Source organism: Epinephelus fuscoguttatus, linkage group LG5, assembly GCF_011397635.1.
Source record: "Epinephelus fuscoguttatus linkage group LG5, E.fuscoguttatus.final_Chr_v1".
NCBI classification, from domain to species: domain Eukaryota; kingdom Metazoa; phylum Chordata; class Actinopteri; order Perciformes; family Serranidae; genus Epinephelus; species Epinephelus fuscoguttatus.
The window spans coordinates 24,616,743-24,635,492 of record NC_064756.1 but is presented as its reverse complement, the minus strand read 5'-3'; the positions used below and the strand labels follow the sequence as shown (position 1 = coordinate 24,635,492).

The window sequence follows — 18,750 nt, the reverse complement described above, 5'->3', positions numbered from 1 at the left end:
CTTGATGAAGATGATGAAGATGCAGGTTTTCATTGCAGTTGAACATTGTAGCAGCTGCATTTACTGACCATAAACTCAGCACTGAATGCTCTAACTATAGATTTTTAGTTATAATGGCACATGACTGAAAAACAGTGTAGCTCCAATCTGAAACTGACAGTGCAGGAAACGTGCAAGTGGAGATAGAGAAGCAAGGAAAAAGAATTGATGATACTATATTGAGATAATAGTAGACAAGAGGAGTGATAGCTGGACAGGGCTGATGAACTGCTAATCAGCATGTTTCTTTTAATCTGCTGTCTTTAAACCTAAAATGAATGGGAAATGAAATCAATGCAGACAAACAGAAGAGTCCTGTAGCCTATAAACTTGTCTGTTCTCAGCTCCCAGTCAACCATGAGGATTATCTCCTGCCAGTCGACCCTCGTGGCTGTAGTTGTGGTTACACTCACTGTGGTGTCCTGCGCTGAAGCTAAGACGACACAGAAGCCAAAGTACCAGTACACCAAGAAACCTGTCCCTCAGATCACCGTGCACAACCCTGTGACCACCAGCATGCCCAAGACTCTCAAGGCAGTGCCGAGTGCAAATCCTGTTGCGCCCCGTCCACTGCCCACCACAGAGAGGACCACCCATCCAAATCAAGTCTATCCACAGTACTACACAGAGAGCACGGAGCCCCCTGGTGCTGGCCCTGAGAATTACACTCTTGATTACAATGAGTGTTACTTCAACTTCTGTGAGTGCTGTCCACCTGAGAGAGGCCCCAGGGGGCCAAAGGGAGACAGAGGCCTGGAAGGTATAAGACTCACTGATTAAGTGCAATTAAGTTGTTTGTATGTTTGCTTTCACAATTTTGAACTTTATTTATGTTTGCTCATCTAGGGCCACCAGGTGAAAGAGGCCTTACAGGAGCAGCTGGTTTACCAGGACCACCAGGAATGAGTGGTCCTATGGGGTTAAGAGGAGACAAAGGTGAGTATAATATGGTTAAATACACATGTACAATTGATTATTACATACATATAGGGCTGGCACGATATCAGATTTTCACTACATTATTATCGTGGCCAAAAGAGTTCATGATAATGATATTATTGCAATATCTATTTAAAAAAATGAAGTTAATAATAATAAAGCTAACAGTCAAATTTATCTTTAACTTTGTTTATTGTGTGTTTTGTCTTTTTTTTTTTTGGCAAATTAATAACACTTGATGGAGAGAGGGTCTGTAACCATAACAGTAGATGATGGTGTTGAGAGAGGGGAGACAAAGACAAAGTGAGAACGGAAAGACAAGTGAAAATATAAGAGGTGCTGGCTTATTTACACAACTTAATAGTAAATAGTACTCATATGAGTACTATTAACATGATATCAGTATTTCTTTTTTTTAATATTACAGTTATCATCAATACTGGTATATCGTGACACCCCTACATATTTCAAGACTGCAGAATGCAGCCATTATGTTTGAAGGGCATATAATGAAACAACTGGCACCTGGGCACAACACATAAAGCCCAGGGGTCATTACACAATGGTGAATCAGTATAATCAGGTTGCTTTGACATTTGAGCTTGTGTCCAGTAGACCTGTCAAATTATATATATCGTTTTCTCCTATAAGCATCATTTAAAAAAGACACATTCATATTGTTTATGTTGGATATTGTTCATTGAATACTAGCTTTGTTATGTCAATTTCTTAGGGGATAAAGGTGACAGAGGAAACAGTGGGACAGGTGGACCACCTGGACTCCCCGGAAAACCGGGACAAAAAGGTGCAAAGTTGTTGAGGTGACTGCTGAATTCTTTTATTTTGTTTCCATACTTAAACCGTTCTGACACAGTTTCCTTACCTTGCAGGTGAAGTTGGCTCAAAAGGTGAGAAAGGCGAAGTGGGGTTGCAAGGTGCCAAAGGTGATGGTGGGGTGAAAGGGGAACCTGGACAGAATGGCACCACAGGTGAGAAGGGAGAACCAGGAAAAGAGGGGCCAGCTGGACCGCCAGGAGTGGCTGTTGAGCTAGGTCCTAAAGGAGACAAAGGAGATAAGGGGGAATGTGGCTCGTTCGGGGAGAGGGGACAGAAAGGAGAGCGAGGAGATCCTGGGTCTCCTGGCATTCCAGGAGCAATGGGCATTCCAGGAATTAACGGCAAGCATGGTGCCCCTGGTCCTGTAGGCATCCGAGGGGATCAAGGACCTCCTGGACCACAAGGAGAACCAGGGATCAGAGGACCTCAGGGACCACAAGGCATAAGAGGGATGCTTGGGCCGAAAGGGGACAGAGGTTACCCTGGGATGAGAGGTGATCGCGGCTTTCGTGGATTCAAAGGGGCTAAGGGATCAGGGGTTCCCCAGAAACGCTCGGCCTTCAGTGTGGGTATCTCCCCGAGAAAGTCCTTCCCTCCCTCTGGCTTCCCAGTCCGCTTCGACAAAGTCTTCTACAACGAAGAGAACCACTTCAATCTCACTTCCAACAGCTTTACATGTGTCCACGCCGGGGTTTACGTCTTCTCCTTCCACATCACTGTACGGAATCAGCCACTGCGAGCCACACTGGTAGTGAACGGGTCACGGCGAGTAAGGACACGGGACTCTCTATATGGTCAAGACATCGACCAGGCGTCCACTCTGGTGGTGCTGCAGCTGGCGGTGGGTGATCAGGTGTGGATGGAGACGCTCAGAGACTGGAATGGGGCGTATGCCAGCAGTGAGGACGACAGCATCTTCTCTGGGTTCCTGCTCTACTCAGACAAGGGTTGATCCTCAACTCAAAATATCCTCTTCTACTGGACTGTTCCAACTTGATCCCTAAAAAGGACAACTACTGGTGGTGCTACACTGTACTCATTACTGATAAACTGCTCCAAAGCTGTATTGCACACTAGTATGGTAATTTAAGGACAGGCAATATCAAAATCAAGTTAAATGTATTATCACCTCACTAATATCTTGTTATTTCACCTGTTATGTACCAAATAAAAAGAAAAGTCTTGTTTAGCTCTGGTATATTTTATTTACAACATTTTGATCTACACTGCTTTCATCAGGTATATGAACACACATCATAATAGTTCTTTATAAATGTGAATTATCAATACCACAAAAATGAGGTCAAGTGGTAAGTGACACATCTTTTAGAAACACACACTTTGCTACCCGGGTAATCAAAGGTCCATGTGTAGGATTTATGGGGACATATTGGCTGAAATGGAATATAAATATGTCTTCTTGAGTGTATAATCACCTGAAAATAAGAATTGTTCAGTTTTTGTTACCTTAGAATGAGCTGTTTATATCCACATTGGGAGTGGGTCCTCATCCATTGAGCTTATCATGTTGCACCACCATGTTTCTACAATAGCCCAGAATGGACAAACCAAACACTGGCTCTAGTTAAAGCCACTCATGTTTTTGGATTTGTGATGGCCACCATAGTGAGCAGCCTCTATACAATGAGAGAGTCAGAAAAACACTTTTTTTAAAAATGTAAAACTGCTTCATTCAGTGTTTTTATCAGTTTAAATCACTAGATCTATTTGTTTTAAAGAGGAAGACACCTCTGCAGATAATGCAGCTCCCAGTAAAAACCTCCTGAACACTGAGCACTGAGGGAATTCTAAATAGAAGTTCCACCTGGTTGCAATCTGCAATCCTCACCACTAGATGGCACTAAATACCCCTACATCTCGCATACAGGTCACACTATGACACTATGAAAAGATTAACAAAATGACAAAGGTAAATGAGAGCAAAAGTACCAAACACCAATGATCAGTGTATGATAAAATTATAAAATTTCTAATTTATCCTGCATCAGTGTACATATATAAAATTGTTGTGAACCTTGTGCATGCAATTGAGGAACAAGCAAGAAAGCAGTAGTTGTTTTTTTTTTTTATTTTATTCAAACTGTGTTTTCCACCAATGCACCCATCATGCATTTGGGTGTGCAGAGGCTTTTTCTGTTTTTAAGGACCCCTGTTATCCTCTACAAGCCCTGCACAGTGTGCTTAAACAATGAACTTTGCCTAAAATGTTTTTGCCCTCAGTTAAACAACGTGACTCCATGTCTCCCTCACCTCACCTGTCTCACAGAAGTTCTTAACAACCTTATCGTTTGCTCTTCCTGTCTTTCACTCCGTCCTCTACTCCTGTTTATGTACACTCTCACTGATGACCCAGGCAATCAATATATGTAATTGCATAAAAATGAGACATAAAAATGTATGTGTTAATGTCACTGTGCCTGTATTATTCTTCTTACTGTAAATCCACTGTCCATGTTATTATACCAATATGTAAGCAGTGCTGTATCATAGGGCTGTAAAAAGGGTTCACTGAAAATAAAATCCAGTAGTACACACTGTAGGATTTATGAAATGCTTTATTTGCTTTAACCAATATAGCATTTGTTATTATTTCCAACACTACTGATCCAGTTAGTCTTGTACATGAGATCATGAAGTTGACAGCTGCAAACATGTAAAATTAATATTACATAATCAATCATTTAAAAAGTGTGCAGTGGCAGCTCAGTGGCCCTGTATGTATGATTTATATCAGATAGTTAAAGATGTAGCAATAGTGCGTTATTACTCTGATTTAGGATCATTAATTCTGCACTGGTCTGTAATGTGTGACAGCTTGTCACTAAGGGACAGTGTCTGGAGAGTCCTAAGGCATGCCACCTGAGCCCTCGGGCCAGTCACCTGATTCCTCAGGCCAGTCACCTGATTCCGCATCCCAGTCCTCTGTTTCATCGGGCCAGTCACCATCTCCAGACATTTCCCCAGACTCTTCGTACATGTTGACAGGAGTGGCAGTTTGGTTGAGAGGCTGGACTGTAGGTGGAGTGCTTGGCGCTGGCTGTGAAGGCTTCTCTGAGGGATCTGAGGATTGGGTGCTTACTTTAGTAGACTGAATAAAAATAGGAGTTGCTGTTGATTGGGGAGGGGAGGGCCGGGCTGCTGTTGGCTCAGATGCAGGAGGCAGGGGGAGGTCTGGGGGTGAGTTTGGGGGAGCTAAAGGCAATAGGTCTCTTGGCTGAAGAGTTGAAGGCCTCATCATCTGTGGTCCTATTGGGTCAGAGACAAGTTGACCTCAGAAGTTTCGCAACTGCTGTGCAATTATTCACAGTTTTGACAGTTCAAGAAGAAGATTAGGGTTTTCACTTTTAGTCGAGGACAAACAACAGGTTACATTTACTTCAAAGTACCTGTCACTTGTGCAAAGTTCTGGGGTGTACTCCAACTGGTGACACCCAACTGAGGCACCTTGACCTTGCAGCTGTACTGGCCTGGATCCCGTTTAACCAGATCATGGTTCTCAGAGGTTGCTGTTCCCAGTCGGCTCTTATTCTTGTAGAAATAGTAGTGTATTGGAGGAGCAGGAGCACGGGCGTTGTATTGGACGTGGCAGATGAGCTTCATCTTATTTACTGGAACCTGGTTATTGTCGGCAACAATCTCCAAAATTGGCTGCGACACGACCTCTGATAGAGCCAGAAGACAAATATATTATTGACAAAACTTTACTGATATATTTGAATAGTTTAAAATAATTTCAGGAATGTCTTCCCTGTTGAATTTAGGTGGAAATTAGGCTGAGAACAACTATGGTAAATTCTATTTATAGGAATAGTTTGATGTATTGTGAAAGGATTTTTCACTTTCGTTCTTGCTGAGAGTTAGATGACATGATGAATACAATTCTCATATTTGTACACAAAATATGAAGCGAGCAGCTGGTTAGCTTAGCTTAGCATAAGGACTGGAAACAGGGGGAAACAGTCAGCCTGGCTCAGTCCAAAGGTAACAAAATCTGCCTAACAGCACCTCTAAGACTCATCAATTATATTTTGTTTGTTTAAACCACAGAAAAAAACTCTAGTGCAGTTAGAGATGTGGATACACAGATTTAATATTTATTTAATCTGGACAGAGCTGGGGTGGCTGTTTCCATTCTTTGTGCTAAGCTAAACTAACTCACTGCTGGTTGTAGCCCTTTATTTAGTATTCAGTGTAGTTGTAAAACAACAATTTATGGTTTTATAGTTGGTTATGCAGTGTTTGGGACTATCTCTTGGCTGGGTGCAGCGATTTTCCGAAAAAACAAGGCTCTACAAAGTGACCCAATCACGTACGCTCGGTCAAGAAATAGTCAAAGTCTGTATAATAAAGATGGACGACATGACAGCTACCAAGAAGTGAAGCCAAAACATCTCAATCTCCCCCTGGTGGCTGGGTGCAGTATAAGTCATAAACTCCAACCCCTCCATGTTAGCAGATGGGATATGGGCCAAACTAAAAGATCCAAGTAAACGTCAAATTGATTTTTTCCAAAGATGGTTTCTGCCATTTTAGGTAGTTTTTATCACGTTGATGTATGTCCAAGTGTTTGTCTGGTAAGTTTGATTTTAATTAGCTGTGCGATGCCATAAAAAGGGGTTTGACGTCATGATTGACAGCTGTGCATCAGTCAAAGTGCTCCCGATCGATGGAGCTGCTTCTGATTGGTTGGGTGAGTGGGTAGTTATTTATTTATACAGAGCCAGCTGTTTTCCTCTTACACTAAGCTTGAAACTTAAACTAGCTTTAGATACTGAATGCAGAGGTAAGAGTGGCATTGATCTAACTCTCAGCAAAAAGGTGAACAAGTGCATTTCACAAAATGTGGATCATTTCAACATGTGCAGCCACAACCAAACACAAAAGTAACCCAGTATACAGACTCACCTACGACCTGCAGTGGAGTGTCAACTGAAATTACAGAGCGTGTACGTCTCTCTGCGTCCCAGGAAGCCCTACAAGAATACATTCCTTGGTCCTTGATGGTCAGGTTGGTCAGGTTGAAATGTGGGTTGATGCCATTTTGTCTCATAACTTCAAGGCCATCTTTGTACAGAATCACCTCATGAATTTGGGGTGTGCCTCGAACACGGCACGTGGCCGTTAATGTGTCTCCCTCTAAGCTGGGTTGAGGTGAGACATGCAGGATGGCATACCCTCCTGAACAAAGATAACAGAGAATTAAGTTACATCGAGATAACATCTTGTGGTCTTATATTGATGCTCACAGTAATAAAACAGGCCAATGACATTTGAGATGAGCAAAACAAACACACAAGGGGCACCATGCAATACTTAAGACATTCAGGGCAGCAAGAGTTTCGCAGTTCCCAATTTTCAGTGTTAACAGGAGTAGCAAAAGAGGAAGAAGGCCCTGACATGTGAATCAGTTAGATTTCTAATTAAATGGCACTATAATAAACAAAATCTTACCATCAACGTTAACCTCAAAAGGCAGACTTTGGAGGGTGTGTATGTCTCCCACCACTGTGTCCCTCACTCCTTGGCAGTAATATTTCCCACTCTCTTGAATCTTGGCTCTCCACAGAACAAAGTGCTCTCCGTGCTGTGGGAGCTGCTCAGATCCCCTGAACCACAGGTAATTCCAGGAAGACCTGTGGCCATCGGGAATGCTGCATTTCAGTCGGACACTCTCTCCAGAGAAGATCCTTGAATCCCCTGACACCATCTCCACCACAGCTCTGAACGAGGTCACAGAGTGAACTATGGAGATGAACACGTTTGGGTTTGTTAGAGAGGAATACTCCAAAAGAATCTTAATCATTTGTATACCTGCACTGTATGTTTTAATTATGAATATTAATGTTCAACTTATGTACTTAAAGCACCAGTGTGTAGGATTTAGGGGGATCTATTGGCAGAAATGGAATATAATATTTATAACTATGTTTTCACAAGAGTCTGAGAACTGTTGTGTGCTCGTTAATCTAGAATGAGCCCATCATATCTACATAGGGAGCAGGAGCATTTCCAAGGAGTCTCCCATTCCTCAAGGGAATTTCTCTATCCCTTTAAGATTCTCATACTGCATTTTGCTGTGTTTATGATGTGTGGTGTTTAACTGGGGAGACGCAGAATTGGAGAGTTGACGATTTCTGCACGTGTTGTGTTAACTGTTCACGAAAGCCTCACATATAAAAACACCTGTATGACAGCTGATGTAAAACAAAGGGTCGGTTCAGGCTCTACACAGCTTAATATAGTCAATTAAGATCAGTTAAAAATGCCTTGATCGGCCTTGATACAGAATATCATTGAGATCAGGTCAGGACATGCCAAGTTTCTACAGTAGCCACAGTGGCCTCACATTACCTGAGGCCACCGCAGGTTCTCTAGTCTATATATTTGGAAACAAAGAGGTGAAGGAAGGGGTATTAAGTTTGTTGCAATCAGCAACCTCACTGCAAGATGCCACTAATTCATACAAACTGGTCCTTTAAAATCACATAATGCCCATGTTCAGTGGAAATATAAGGTTAACATCTAATTGGAAGAATATGTGGTACATACCCTCGGGTACTACAAGCTGTGGTAGTGATGAAAGAACTGAAAAAAAAGATAATCGAGCATTAGACAAATTAAGGTTGATAAAAAATTCTTTAAAGACAATGTTAAGTGAGTGAGATACTAGGAATGAGCTGAAGGAAACTCACCAAGAAGGAAAATGACCTTGTCCATTGTGAAGGTTTCTGTTTGTGAGACTGAGGGAGATTCTTTTATTTCAAATTGGGGAGGGAAGTGAAAATGATGTTCTTTTTTCTTAACACATCACACAGGATATCCTCTTTTTCAAAAATAACCCTTTAATTTCTGACATGTTTATTTTTCCTCTTGAACTGCGAGCATACTTTTGTGGAAACAGACAGGGATTTATTTGTTCAAACACAACAGAGTTCACAAGAACAAATGGGCATTATGATGGGTATTTACATAATTCACATACTAAGCATGATACACATACAGAAAAAAATTAGAATATCATGAAAAAGTTCTGTTATTCAGTTATTTCAGAAACTGAAAACTGTATATAATCTGGACTCACACAGTCCTGAGAAGAGCTCTACTCAGCTAATTAACTATGTCAGTCTGGGTCAATACACACAACCACATCATGGGGAAGACTGCTGACACCAACAGTAGTCCAGAAGACTCATTGACACCCTCCACAAGGATCGTAACCCACAGAAGGTCATTGCTGAAAGGGCTGGCTGTTTGCAATGGTCTCGGTGGTTTAAAGTTCTCTTTCCAGATGAAAGTAAACTTTACATTTAATTTGGAAATCGAGGTACCAGAGTCTGGAGGAAGAGCGGAGAGGCAAAGAATCCAAGTGTCTAGAGGTCCAGTGATGGTTTGGGGTGCCATGTCATCTGCTGGTGTTGGCCACTTTGTTGTTTTCAAGTCCAAAGTCAACACAGCCGTCTACCAGGAGATTTTAGAGTCCCTCATGCTTCCGTTTGCTGACAAGCTTTACGGAGGTGCTGATTTCTTTTCCAGCAGGACACCTGCCCACATCACCAAAACTACCAGTAACTGGTGTGCTGACCATGTGGTGTTACTGTGCTTGATTGGCCAGCCAACTGGCCTGACCTGAATTCCACAGACAATCTATGGGGTATTTTCAAGAGGAAGATGAGAGATACCAGACTCAACAAGGCAGAAGAGCTGAAGGCCACTATCAAAGCAAGAGCTTCCATAACACCTCAGCAGTGCCACAGACTGACGGCCTCCATATCACGTCACGTTACTGCAGTGATTCGTGCAATAGGAGCCCAGACCAAGTCCTGAGTGCAAATGAACATAATTTTCAGATTTTTTGATTTTCATAAGCTGTAATCATTAAATTTAAACAATGGCTTGAAATGTTTCACATTATGTGTAATGGATCTAGAATATATACAAGTTTTACTTTTTTAACTGAATTAAGGGGAAAAAAGAACTTTTCTGTGATACTCAAATTTTTCTGAGATGCACTTGTGTCTTTAAATACATTCTTGTTAAACATTGTTAAATAATGTGCATTTTTTTAATAGTTTTAAATACTTTTTTATGAAAACGTGACGTAACGAATCATGATTTCTCCCTGGGGATGGATCAAGTATTTCTGATTTCAGTAGCAATCATCTTTTGTTAAATTGCAGTTAATGTAAATAATGTGTACTGAGTTTAATTTTTACTTTATATTATTTAGGTTACTCCTTCATTTCTACCTAATCCCCTCGTCTGATGTACATCTCATCCTGGAAAGTTTAGTAAAAAACTAAGGGAAGTGAAAGTAACACACCCTTATTTTTCTGATTCTGAATTTCAGTCGAAATGTGGCTACGTCCATTGACAGATATATGGGAAGGAATACTGAAACAAATCACAATACATAGTGTTAAAAAAGGACACAGTAAATGCTGATCTATCATTCTCTGATGAAGTGGAGAGCATTTTTTGGCACTGAGTAATCATCTCTGGAAATTCTACTAGTTTGTCTTTTTTAATGTATCTGTTGTATTTTCCATATTAATGCTAAGTTACATTATTTTGCCTGCTGGAGAAAATGATCTTTTCTTACTTCGACAGCTAGAGGAACATGTCACTTTGGAAGATACTCACATGATTTAGTCAGACTAACTCCAACTAGGTCCTGTAATGAATTTGTTTTTAAATACATTCTTACTTTGTTTTATTCATTTTAAATAGTTCTTCATGTTTTTCCTACCTCTTCAGATAGTTTTTGTGCTGCTGTAATGTTAGAATCGCCCCGTCTGGGAATTAAAGCCCAAACATTTACTCTTGACTATACAGCAAATACTGAAATTATTTTGTAAATTCACATACTGGGAAAGGGAGAAAAGGTTCATGAATCCCAGTAATGCTAAATTTTGTTAAACTTATACAATCACTATCCTTTTCATTTCTCCACTCTGATCCAGAACCATACGGAAAGTTAAAATCTCAGTGTGTCAGCTCTTTATTTAATCCTGTCTTGCAAAATTATGAGTCATGTGAAACTACATGATGAACAGGAACTGCACATGCATTTTCAATTTTTATTAACCATCATCACACACCCACAGAGGCAAATAAACCAATACTGCCCCAATAAGTTACATTTAAATAAAAGACAGTATTGAGTTACTTTCTCCCATATGTGATACAATAACAAACCTATAAGGTTACAAAGATGATGTTTTAAACTTCATTAAAATACCTGATAAATGGCTTCTGCATACAGTGCAATATGAAGCTGTTCAAGCTATTGTTTAAGTTTGCATTAAAAGTCTGTTCTCAAACTAAAATTGGACAGCAGCTGCACACTGACTATAGGTGCTGCAAATAAGAATTCAAAAAAAAGATACAAGTCTAGCAACAGAAGGAAATCTTAGCTCATGAGCAAAACAAAACTCTCCCAGACATGACTGCCAAATACAGACACACTTTAACAACACTGCTTTCACCAATTATCATTTATCCTTTCAACTGAATAAAGCCATTACTTCCTTCATTAATTTCACTTCTCAATCAAGAGTTTTTAAAATCAAACAGAAGAAAAGTGCTTCAAAATAAATTAAACTGGTTATGCTATGATTCTTCAGCACTAGTAGAATAACCGACCATAGGAGTGTTTTTTTATGACTTGTTTACAGCAAACAGCATCATCTTTGACTTCTTTTTACCTATTTAATCCAACAGTTCTGACAGGGCGAACCCCCCCCAAAGAAACCAAACAAAAAATCACCTAAAACCTTTTATGGGACATGCTTACAACACCCTCTTGCGAAATAAATGAAAATTTTACTATTGAATCATTAGAATTCATGTAACATGTCTTCAAGCAATGTTCTTTAACAAGAGTACTACTGTAAATATTACAGGATTAATGTCTCCTATTGCATCCAAAAGAATTGATACCTGCCACTCTATAGAAAAATAAAATCACTTCTGTACACCCAGCTTACAACTGGAGTTGAGAGGTCTGGCATGAAAACATGACTATGATATCCACACACACGCAGCTGGAGGACTCTATGATTCACCGACATTAATGGAACATGTCCATGCAACACACGCTCGCACTCTCACCCGCATGCACAACTGTCTCACACACGCACGTCTCTTTCTCTCCGGATATTTCTCTGCAGAAACACACAATAAACACAGCACGAATCACGAGCATGAGCTGGAGGGTTGTCTCAGTGAGGGGAAGTTAGGTTTCGCATCGTTCAGATTTCACCATTTCCTCTGCCAAAAACATGTTTGACTGAAAAATTCCTGTAAAGTTGTTGGAGGTTACTTGGGCAATGTGGCTCTGTGTGTCCACTTGAGCCTCCACTTGTCAGTTTACACCTGGAGACATCTAAGGCTGGGTATCAGCACTCAACCTCTTTAAGGTATCGACTGAAATAACCCAGTACCAAGTAGTATTGAAACATCTCCAGTCACGATACCTGCATTTCACCCTTTTTGTACCCAGATCTAGAGAAAAAGACTCTTTCACTGCGAGAGTTCTTCAATTTAATTCGACGTGAGATTGGCCCACTACCACAGCAGCTACAAGGTATTCAGTCTGTGGTGTGGTGAAGTCAAGCTCAGTGTAGTTCAGTGTGCCGAGATGCCATTAAAACATTTTAAACAGGTACTGAATGAAGCAAGGAAAAAAGGTATCAAATGAAGTACTCTATTTGTCACTTTGAGTGTGCTGGTATTGGTACTGGTATAAATTTTTTTTTTAAATGATACCCAACCTTAGAGACATCACAACACAAAAACAAAAACGTCTGGTTTTGTCTGAAAAGCTGTGAATGACAGAAACATGTTTCAAATTCACATCCAAACCATTTATCCTGTCTGCTCAAATGTAACTGCAATAACAACAATGGAGACGCACTGAGGTACTGAAGATGTCATTGTGGGTGTGTTCGGGAAGAGCTTGGAGTGGAGTCAGTCTGCTTCTTTGCATTTAAAGGAGCAGAAGTTGAGGTGGTTTGGGGATTCTCATCAGGATGTCTCCTGGACGCCACTCTGTGGAAGGTTTCCCTGCACGTCTCGCTTTGAGGAAGCAGAATGTAATAGACTAGTGTGTGCTTGAAGCAGGGCGTTACCACAGGTACTGCACCAAATCCTTTGCAACCAGGACAAAGCTTGGAGGCTCGGAGTGTATTTGGCATCCAGGAAATTCTGGAAAAATACTTATTTGCTTTTAGTTACCTTCGGACAGAGCTAGACTACCTATTTCGCCTTTCTTCTACGCTAAGTGGTTATATCTCCTCATCTTACTGTTCAGTGATGGATGGAATGGAGATGAATGGGATCCATATGAGATAGCTGCAACATTTAACAGCAGGGAAAAGGGGGAGGGTGGAGTAAAGCATCTAGAGGATTTTTTTTTTTTGAGTCGAGCTTTTCACATCAACCAGCAAACACTTGTGGCTGCAGTGGTGGAGGCAGGTGCTCATTCTCAACGTTATCAGAGTCTATTGCTGATGCAGAAGTTGTCCCGCTAGCTGAGGGTGCAGGAGGGTTTTGTGTCTCTGGTGGAAAGCTCTCCAGGACGCTCTGCACCTTCTGCTCCACCTCGTCCGTCCAGTCGATGAGATCGCTCTCCAGCTGGCGAGCCTTCTCCATGACCCGCTCCTGCCTTTCCCCGAGCCCTGTTAGCAGATCCAACCGTTTGTGGACCTGACTGAGAGCTGTGCTGCCTGGAGAACAGGAGGAAGCTTCGCTGGATGGTGGCCAGTGGGGAGACGCCTGACCAGACATGTAGAGCTCAAACTCCTCAGAGCTTAAATTCAGAGACTGGCCATCCAGCTTCTCAATGAAGGCCACCGCACAGCACTGGGGAGAGGAGATGCGGAGAGTCATTAAAGGAAAATCTCACCTATGGATGCCATCAATCTGTGGCATCCCAACCACTTGCCCTAGCAGGATGTCCCATGTTCACTCAGATTGAAAACTTTTTAGAGCTTTTAATGCCAACTGAACTGGTGACCATGACCAAAATAAAAGCAGTTGTTAACCACTCGAAGACAGACTACACAAGGAGAAAAGCAGCACACAAAGCTGCAATATATTTAAGACTTAAATAAATTTAAATGTAAAACTCTAGAGAAGCAACCTGGAATATGGTGCTGCCAGTGGAACAGTATACATCAAGACCACTTTTAGTCTTACGTGTTTTAGGGATGTTAATACTTTCCCACTGATTTTGCCATTCAGTGAATTCCAGAAGGTAATTTTTGACAAATGGTTGACGTAGTAGTTAGCGTTAACTTCTTTTTCTCAATCTGTCTTTTCCCACTTTGCTACCAGAGTGAACAACACCACAGTGAAGCAAGAGGTTTTTAAAATAAAGCCATGTTACACATCTTATAGCGGCATTGCATCATGATTTATTGAGACTGCTGTCTGACTTGTAACTCAGCTGCTTCTAACATAAATCTCTAGATGAGCTGGACTGATACAAAAATCTGACATCTGGTTTTTGTTATTTACACCTATTTTTGAGTTTGTGGTGCTGCATCGAATTATGCACTGGGGTGTTTCTGTCATTTAGCCTATCCGCATTGACAAAAATGTAATGGACAAAATAACAGAAACACCTGTCTGTATAATACCACACAATTTGGCAGCACTTCTACAAAAAATTCAGAAACATGGAGACTAGCTGACATACTCAACAAACCACATAAATGCAAGCATGTACTCATTTCCTCACCAGATTAGTGAAGTAGTAACCATCCTCTCCAGTCATCAGTCTGCTGGGGTTGCTGTAGCGGGTGATATACTGGATGTTCGACTGCAGTCTCGGAGGGTTCGCTTTCAGCACGATGTAGATGAGTGTGGGAAGGAAGTCATCTGCAGATGCTGCCTCTTTCTTGCTGATTTTGATGGCGTTGAAAATGTGCTTGCTGCAACGAGTGATGCACGCCAGCTTCTCCTTGGGCACACACTTGGAATCCATTTCAATCACATCTGAAATGATGCAGAGATGGGAGACGGTGACAAACGAATTCTGGATCTATACAGCTAATAAAACATGGTGATGTCCAACCATGGCCTTCTCAAAAATAAGCCTACCGAGACTTACCTGTGATGGCTTTGACTACACTGTCTGACACCTCAGCAATCTCCTCATCTACGGGAACACACAGCATCTCAATGGTGACCCAATGCAAGGCTCTGTAACAGAAAACAGTAACGATTTAGGTTCTTGTCTCTGCAATTGCGTTTCCTTGTGCTCAGAGGGAACGCAGAGAAATCAGTGATTAGTCATGTAGCAAATTTAAGCATTACTACAACTTTTGTTTGCTGACCTGATTCTCTTCTGAATGGCCAGATCTTTCTTCTCATCGTCTGTGGTCTCAGGACAGAACACTTCTTTGTAGAGACGAGTCATCATGTACTTCTCTACTTCATCCATAACACTCTCTACGTGATCTGATGAACCTAGACACACAAAAGCACAAACATCAAAGATATACAAAGCAACAGCATTACACGCTGTATAATGTTAGTAACATTCACTATTTAGAGTCTTCTTGAGAGTTAAGCGGTACCTTTAAACTGGGTGTGGAGACGGTCTGAGAGGTTCTGGTAGAAGTCCTGCACACACTCTGACAGCTCATCAGCACCCATGTCCTGAGCAAAGAATGGAAATGAACAATTCAGATCAGACTGAATTGAATTTCAGTTTCAAAATAAGCTAGAGGATACAGATATTAAAATCAAGCCCAAATATAAAAGAGTGATATGTTGTGCATAATTTTGATATTGATATTTTGAAATGTTTAACAAACTGACTTTCTACAAACATCTGTAATGACTGAAGGAGCATATTTCCCCATTATGTATTTAAAAAGACCTGTTTTCACCTTGTGACTTCTAGCATCTCACAGGGAAACATGCAAGGTTTCACGAGATGCAGAGGAATTGTTTAAGGAATTTTACAATGTCATGCAAAAAATAATACAATCAGCATTTGAGCTGAAGCAATTTAAGCTCCATTTATTCAGCGGCTGCAACGTTAATTTGGAGAAGTGTTAAGTTATAAATCAGGAACAGTGGTAATGGGACAGTATCAAAGATACAAACTGGTGGACAGTGGTGCAATCGCAATAACCTGAAAATCAGGACTGCTGACAGTGCTGTATGACTTTGAGTGAAAACACAATCTTATACTAAAAATAAATGTAAGTATCTTGTTCACAGGTTGTTCACATTTGCAAACTATTCATTCATAGGAATTAAATATTTCTGTCAAGCTATTTACACCCACAAACACACAAAACACTGATGAGTAATCCATTTTAGCTCACCCGCTTATAGACCATGCTCTCAGTGAAGGCCCTGCACTGTTTGAAGATCTCCCTGCCTGACTTCAGAGGCTTGAGGAAATCAATGAACTCTCGCGTTGCATGGTCACTGTCCACAGAGGAATGCCGGCTTGTAGAGGAGCTCGGGCTTGGGCTGGAGTGAGCATCGAAATGAGCATCTGGGGGGAAGCCATTTAATGTTAATTTAACCAAAGCTGCAAAAACAAAAACAGAGGCTTTCTAGAAGCCCTACGTGCTGCGGGTAATATCTTATTTTCACCAGACAGTGTGTGTAGGTTATCAAGCTATGAATTCTAAGGAAGGGTTGACCAGAAACCACAAACAGATTATTGAGCTAAAATTTTGGTTATCTCAGTCTGGTTTTGTTTCTTAAATGTTTTTCCAGTAAAACACATACTCAGAACCAGTTCCGCAAAACTGCAGGCAGTATTTTTTTTGGCATTTCTGCTTTGTTTTCAAGGAGAGAGAGAGAGAGACAAGAAAGGCATAGGGCAGAGAGGGGATGACATACAGCAAAGGGGCTGGGCCAGACACAAATCCAAGCTGCTGCCGTAAGGACTCAGCCTCAATGGCACTCACTCAACCTTGAGAGCTACCAGGGCGCCCCCAAGCAGAGGAAAGTTTAATCAAAACAAGCCTTCACTTAGAATAATGAAAAATGAATATGAATATATATTGTTTAACTTAAGAACAGCAATGAAAACTTAAAAAAAGAAAGGTTTAATAAATGACAGTACGTGCAACAGTATGTACCTTTTTTCGGTGGTGTTTTTGTGGAAGGAATAAAAAACTTTGTGACTGTGTTGACTTTGCTGGACTTCTCCTTAGTTTTTCTTTCCTCAAACCGGCTGAAGGGTGTGATGGTATGTTGTGATTGGGCTTTCTGATGTCTGCTTGCATAAGCTTCCTCTTCCTCTCTCTGCAGCCTGGGGTAGAGAAGACAGTACAGCTGTAATCGTTGGAGGCTGGACACACGGACACGAGAACAAGCCAACAAAATGAAGAGGTAAAGGAGAGAAAGAGACAGTATTTGTATTTTGGGACTACACAGGGCACAGGCAAACCTTTCAGCAAGTGCCCAGTCTTCTTGGATCTGCTTTTGCTTTTCTCGTTGATTTTCCTCCCGCCAGCACTTTGAGCACAGGCCCTGCCAGCCAGTGTTGCCATAAAAACCACATCCTTTTTTGCAAAGCAGCTCTGATTGGTCCAGATGGATCCCACGCCGCTGGCTCATCATCCTTCACCAAAGTTAGACAGACTGCTGGGGGCACCAGAAGACAGGAAACTTCAACAACCCAAACAGTGAGTACAACCAACAATGGTGCTTTGTTTTATGATCAAACAGACAGGCCTCGCTGCACATTAATCCATTCAAGATTGCAGAACAACTTTGTACAGCAGTGACTCTTCCGTCGGCTGAGCTTATATCCAAATCTCACCACAGGTCGTGAAATAGACCCAGCCAATTAGTCTTAACACTACAGTTGTTTATCGTAACAAAGTTCACAGTGTTTAAGTTAATCAAGGCCCTGACGACTCTAACTGTGTGTCTTTCTCCGGGTCAATACATCTGATGAATGTCTTCAGCTCTGACCTATCTACTTGTTAGCATTCGCTAATAGCTAAGTTAGCAGCTTTTCTCTCAGGACTGAACAGAGCAAAACTCTAACACAATATCCTCACAAAACAGCCATGTCTCATACAGATATATCACTCTGGAAGGTGACTATTTGTGGTTACAAATAACCGGAATGTTCACACGCCAAAAGTTTAACGTCACTCAAAAACGCTAAATCAACACGCTAAACCACAGTTAGCTGCCAGTGTTTACCTAAGCTAATTACAGAGCTAACCTAGCTAGCTAAGCTAACAAGCCAAATTAACGTTATGCTAGCGAAGACGCTGCGTGAATTTTGTGTCAACATACAGTCTCATTCGCAGTGTCAAAAAGCTATCGGGTAACGTTATCGTCTCTGCAGCTCCAGTCTACTGTTGGTGGATGTTTACATTAGCCCAGCGGCTAGCTTCGTCACACAGCCATTTTGTCTGTTAGTTGTTTCTTCTTCGCTGATTTTTTTTTTTAGTACGCAACAAATCAGGTTATACGGATCATCGCCCTCTAGCGTTGCCATATTGCAATAGCCCATATTTTATTCCTCTTAGATTGTCAAGAAATAGCATTAACTCTCTGATAATAAAATTAATTACCCTGCTTTAATAAAAAAGACAAGTCTATATGCAGTTCTATAACATAATATAATAAAAACAACCCTTTGAAAAGCACTATTTTAGATCCCCAATTTTGGTTAACTGACCCTTTAAATGTGTTTTGCTGGTTTGTCCAACAAGATTGCTTGATGGCAGCCTGTAATGCTCATTGTAAAGAAAGAGCATTACAAAAACAAACTGTGAGATATATAAAAGATGAGGTACAAAGTTTGATATGTCCTTTAAAACCCAGAAGAAGAAGGCCTTGGTGTAATGAAGTTCCAATGCTCCTACCTTTTTGCTGTACTAATATTGGATGTCACATAATCAATATTGAGGAATTCAG

The 18,750-nt window shown here is 41.1% G+C and overlaps 3 protein-coding genes across 5 annotated transcripts; 1 reads left to right on the top strand and 2 right to left on the bottom strand.

Annotated features, from left to right (window-relative positions):
• The first annotated feature begins 289 nt into the window (after positions 1-289).
• otol1b (otolin 1b) lies at positions 290-2,827 on the top strand. The gene is made up of 4 exons (XM_049576554.1): positions 290-799; positions 886-975; positions 1,712-1,783; positions 1,869-2,827. The coding sequence occupies exons 1-4, from the start codon at positions 397-399 to the stop codon at positions 2,765-2,767; spliced, it is 1,464 nt and encodes a 487-aa protein (XP_049432511.1). The 5' UTR covers positions 290-396; the 3' UTR covers positions 2,768-2,827.
• A 1,546-nt stretch (positions 2,828-4,373) lies between these two features.
• On the bottom strand, positions 4,374-8,596 carry LOC125889365 (Fc receptor-like A). The gene is made up of 6 exons (XM_049577264.1): positions 8,529-8,596; positions 8,386-8,421; positions 7,288-7,578; positions 6,742-7,014; positions 5,223-5,498; positions 4,374-5,082 (listed from the first exon to the last, which is right to left on the bottom strand). The coding sequence occupies exons 1-6, from the start codon at positions 8,551-8,553 to the stop codon at positions 4,682-4,684; spliced, it is 1,302 nt and encodes a 433-aa protein (XP_049433221.1). The 5' UTR covers positions 8,554-8,596; the 3' UTR covers positions 4,374-4,681.
• Positions 8,597-10,893: 2,297 nt separating this feature from the next.
• rabgef1l (RAB guanine nucleotide exchange factor (GEF) 1, like) lies at positions 10,894-18,263 on the bottom strand. 3 transcript variants are annotated; one of them, XM_049576412.1, is made up of 9 exons: positions 18,124-18,263; positions 17,261-17,454; positions 16,950-17,122; positions 16,179-16,354; positions 15,420-15,501; positions 15,177-15,309; positions 14,951-15,042; positions 14,579-14,835; positions 10,894-13,698 (listed from the first exon to the last, which is right to left on the bottom strand). In XM_049576412.1, the coding sequence occupies exons 2-9, from the start codon at positions 17,431-17,433 to the stop codon at positions 13,273-13,275; spliced, it is 1,512 nt and encodes a 503-aa protein (XP_049432369.1). In that variant the 5' UTR covers positions 17,434-17,454; positions 18,124-18,263; the 3' UTR covers positions 10,894-13,272. The 3 variants fall into 3 exon arrangements, with proteins under 3 accessions (XP_049432369.1, XP_049432368.1, XP_049432370.1); XM_049576411.1 differs by having other exon boundaries at positions 17,261-17,457; positions 18,124-18,257; XM_049576413.1 differs by lacking the exon at positions 18,124-18,263 and having other exon boundaries at positions 17,261-17,498.
• Positions 18,264-18,750: the final 487 nt, after the last annotated feature.

Excerpts from the sequence above, each read along its gene's own strand:
- rabgef1l (XM_049576412.1), bottom strand. The coding sequence starts at position 17,433 with ATGATGAGCCAGCGGCGTGGGATCCATCTGGACCAATCAGAGCTGCTT. Across the intron at positions 15,502-16,178 it reads AGAGCATGGTCTATAAGCGG|GACATGGGTGCTGATGAGCT; the intron begins GTGAGCTAAAAT and ends TTCTTTGCTCAG. Across the intron at positions 15,043-15,176 it reads GCCATTCAGAAGAGAATCAG|AGCCTTGCATTGGGTCACCA; the intron begins GTCAGCAAACAA and ends TTTCTGTTACAG.
- LOC125889365 (XM_049577264.1), bottom strand. The coding sequence starts at position 8,553 with ATGGACAAGGTCATTTTCCTTCTTG. Across the intron at positions 7,579-8,385 it reads ACAGCTTGTAGTACCCGAGG|TTCACTCTGTGACCTCGTTC; the intron begins GTATGTACCACA and ends TCATCTCCATAG. Across the intron at positions 5,499-6,741 it reads CACTCCACTGCAGGTCGTAG|AGGTCGTGTCGCAGCCAATT; the intron begins GTGAGTCTGTAT and ends TGGCTCTATCAG.
- otol1b (XM_049576554.1), top strand. The coding sequence starts at position 397 with ATGAGGATTATCTCCTGCCAGTCGACCCTCGTGGCTGTAGTTGTGGTT. Across the intron at positions 800-885 it reads GGGAGACAGAGGCCTGGAAG|GGCCACCAGGTGAAAGAGGC; the intron begins GTATAAGACTCA and ends TTGCTCATCTAG. Across the intron at positions 976-1,711 it reads GGGGTTAAGAGGAGACAAAG|GGGATAAAGGTGACAGAGGA; the intron begins GTGAGTATAATA and ends TCAATTTCTTAG.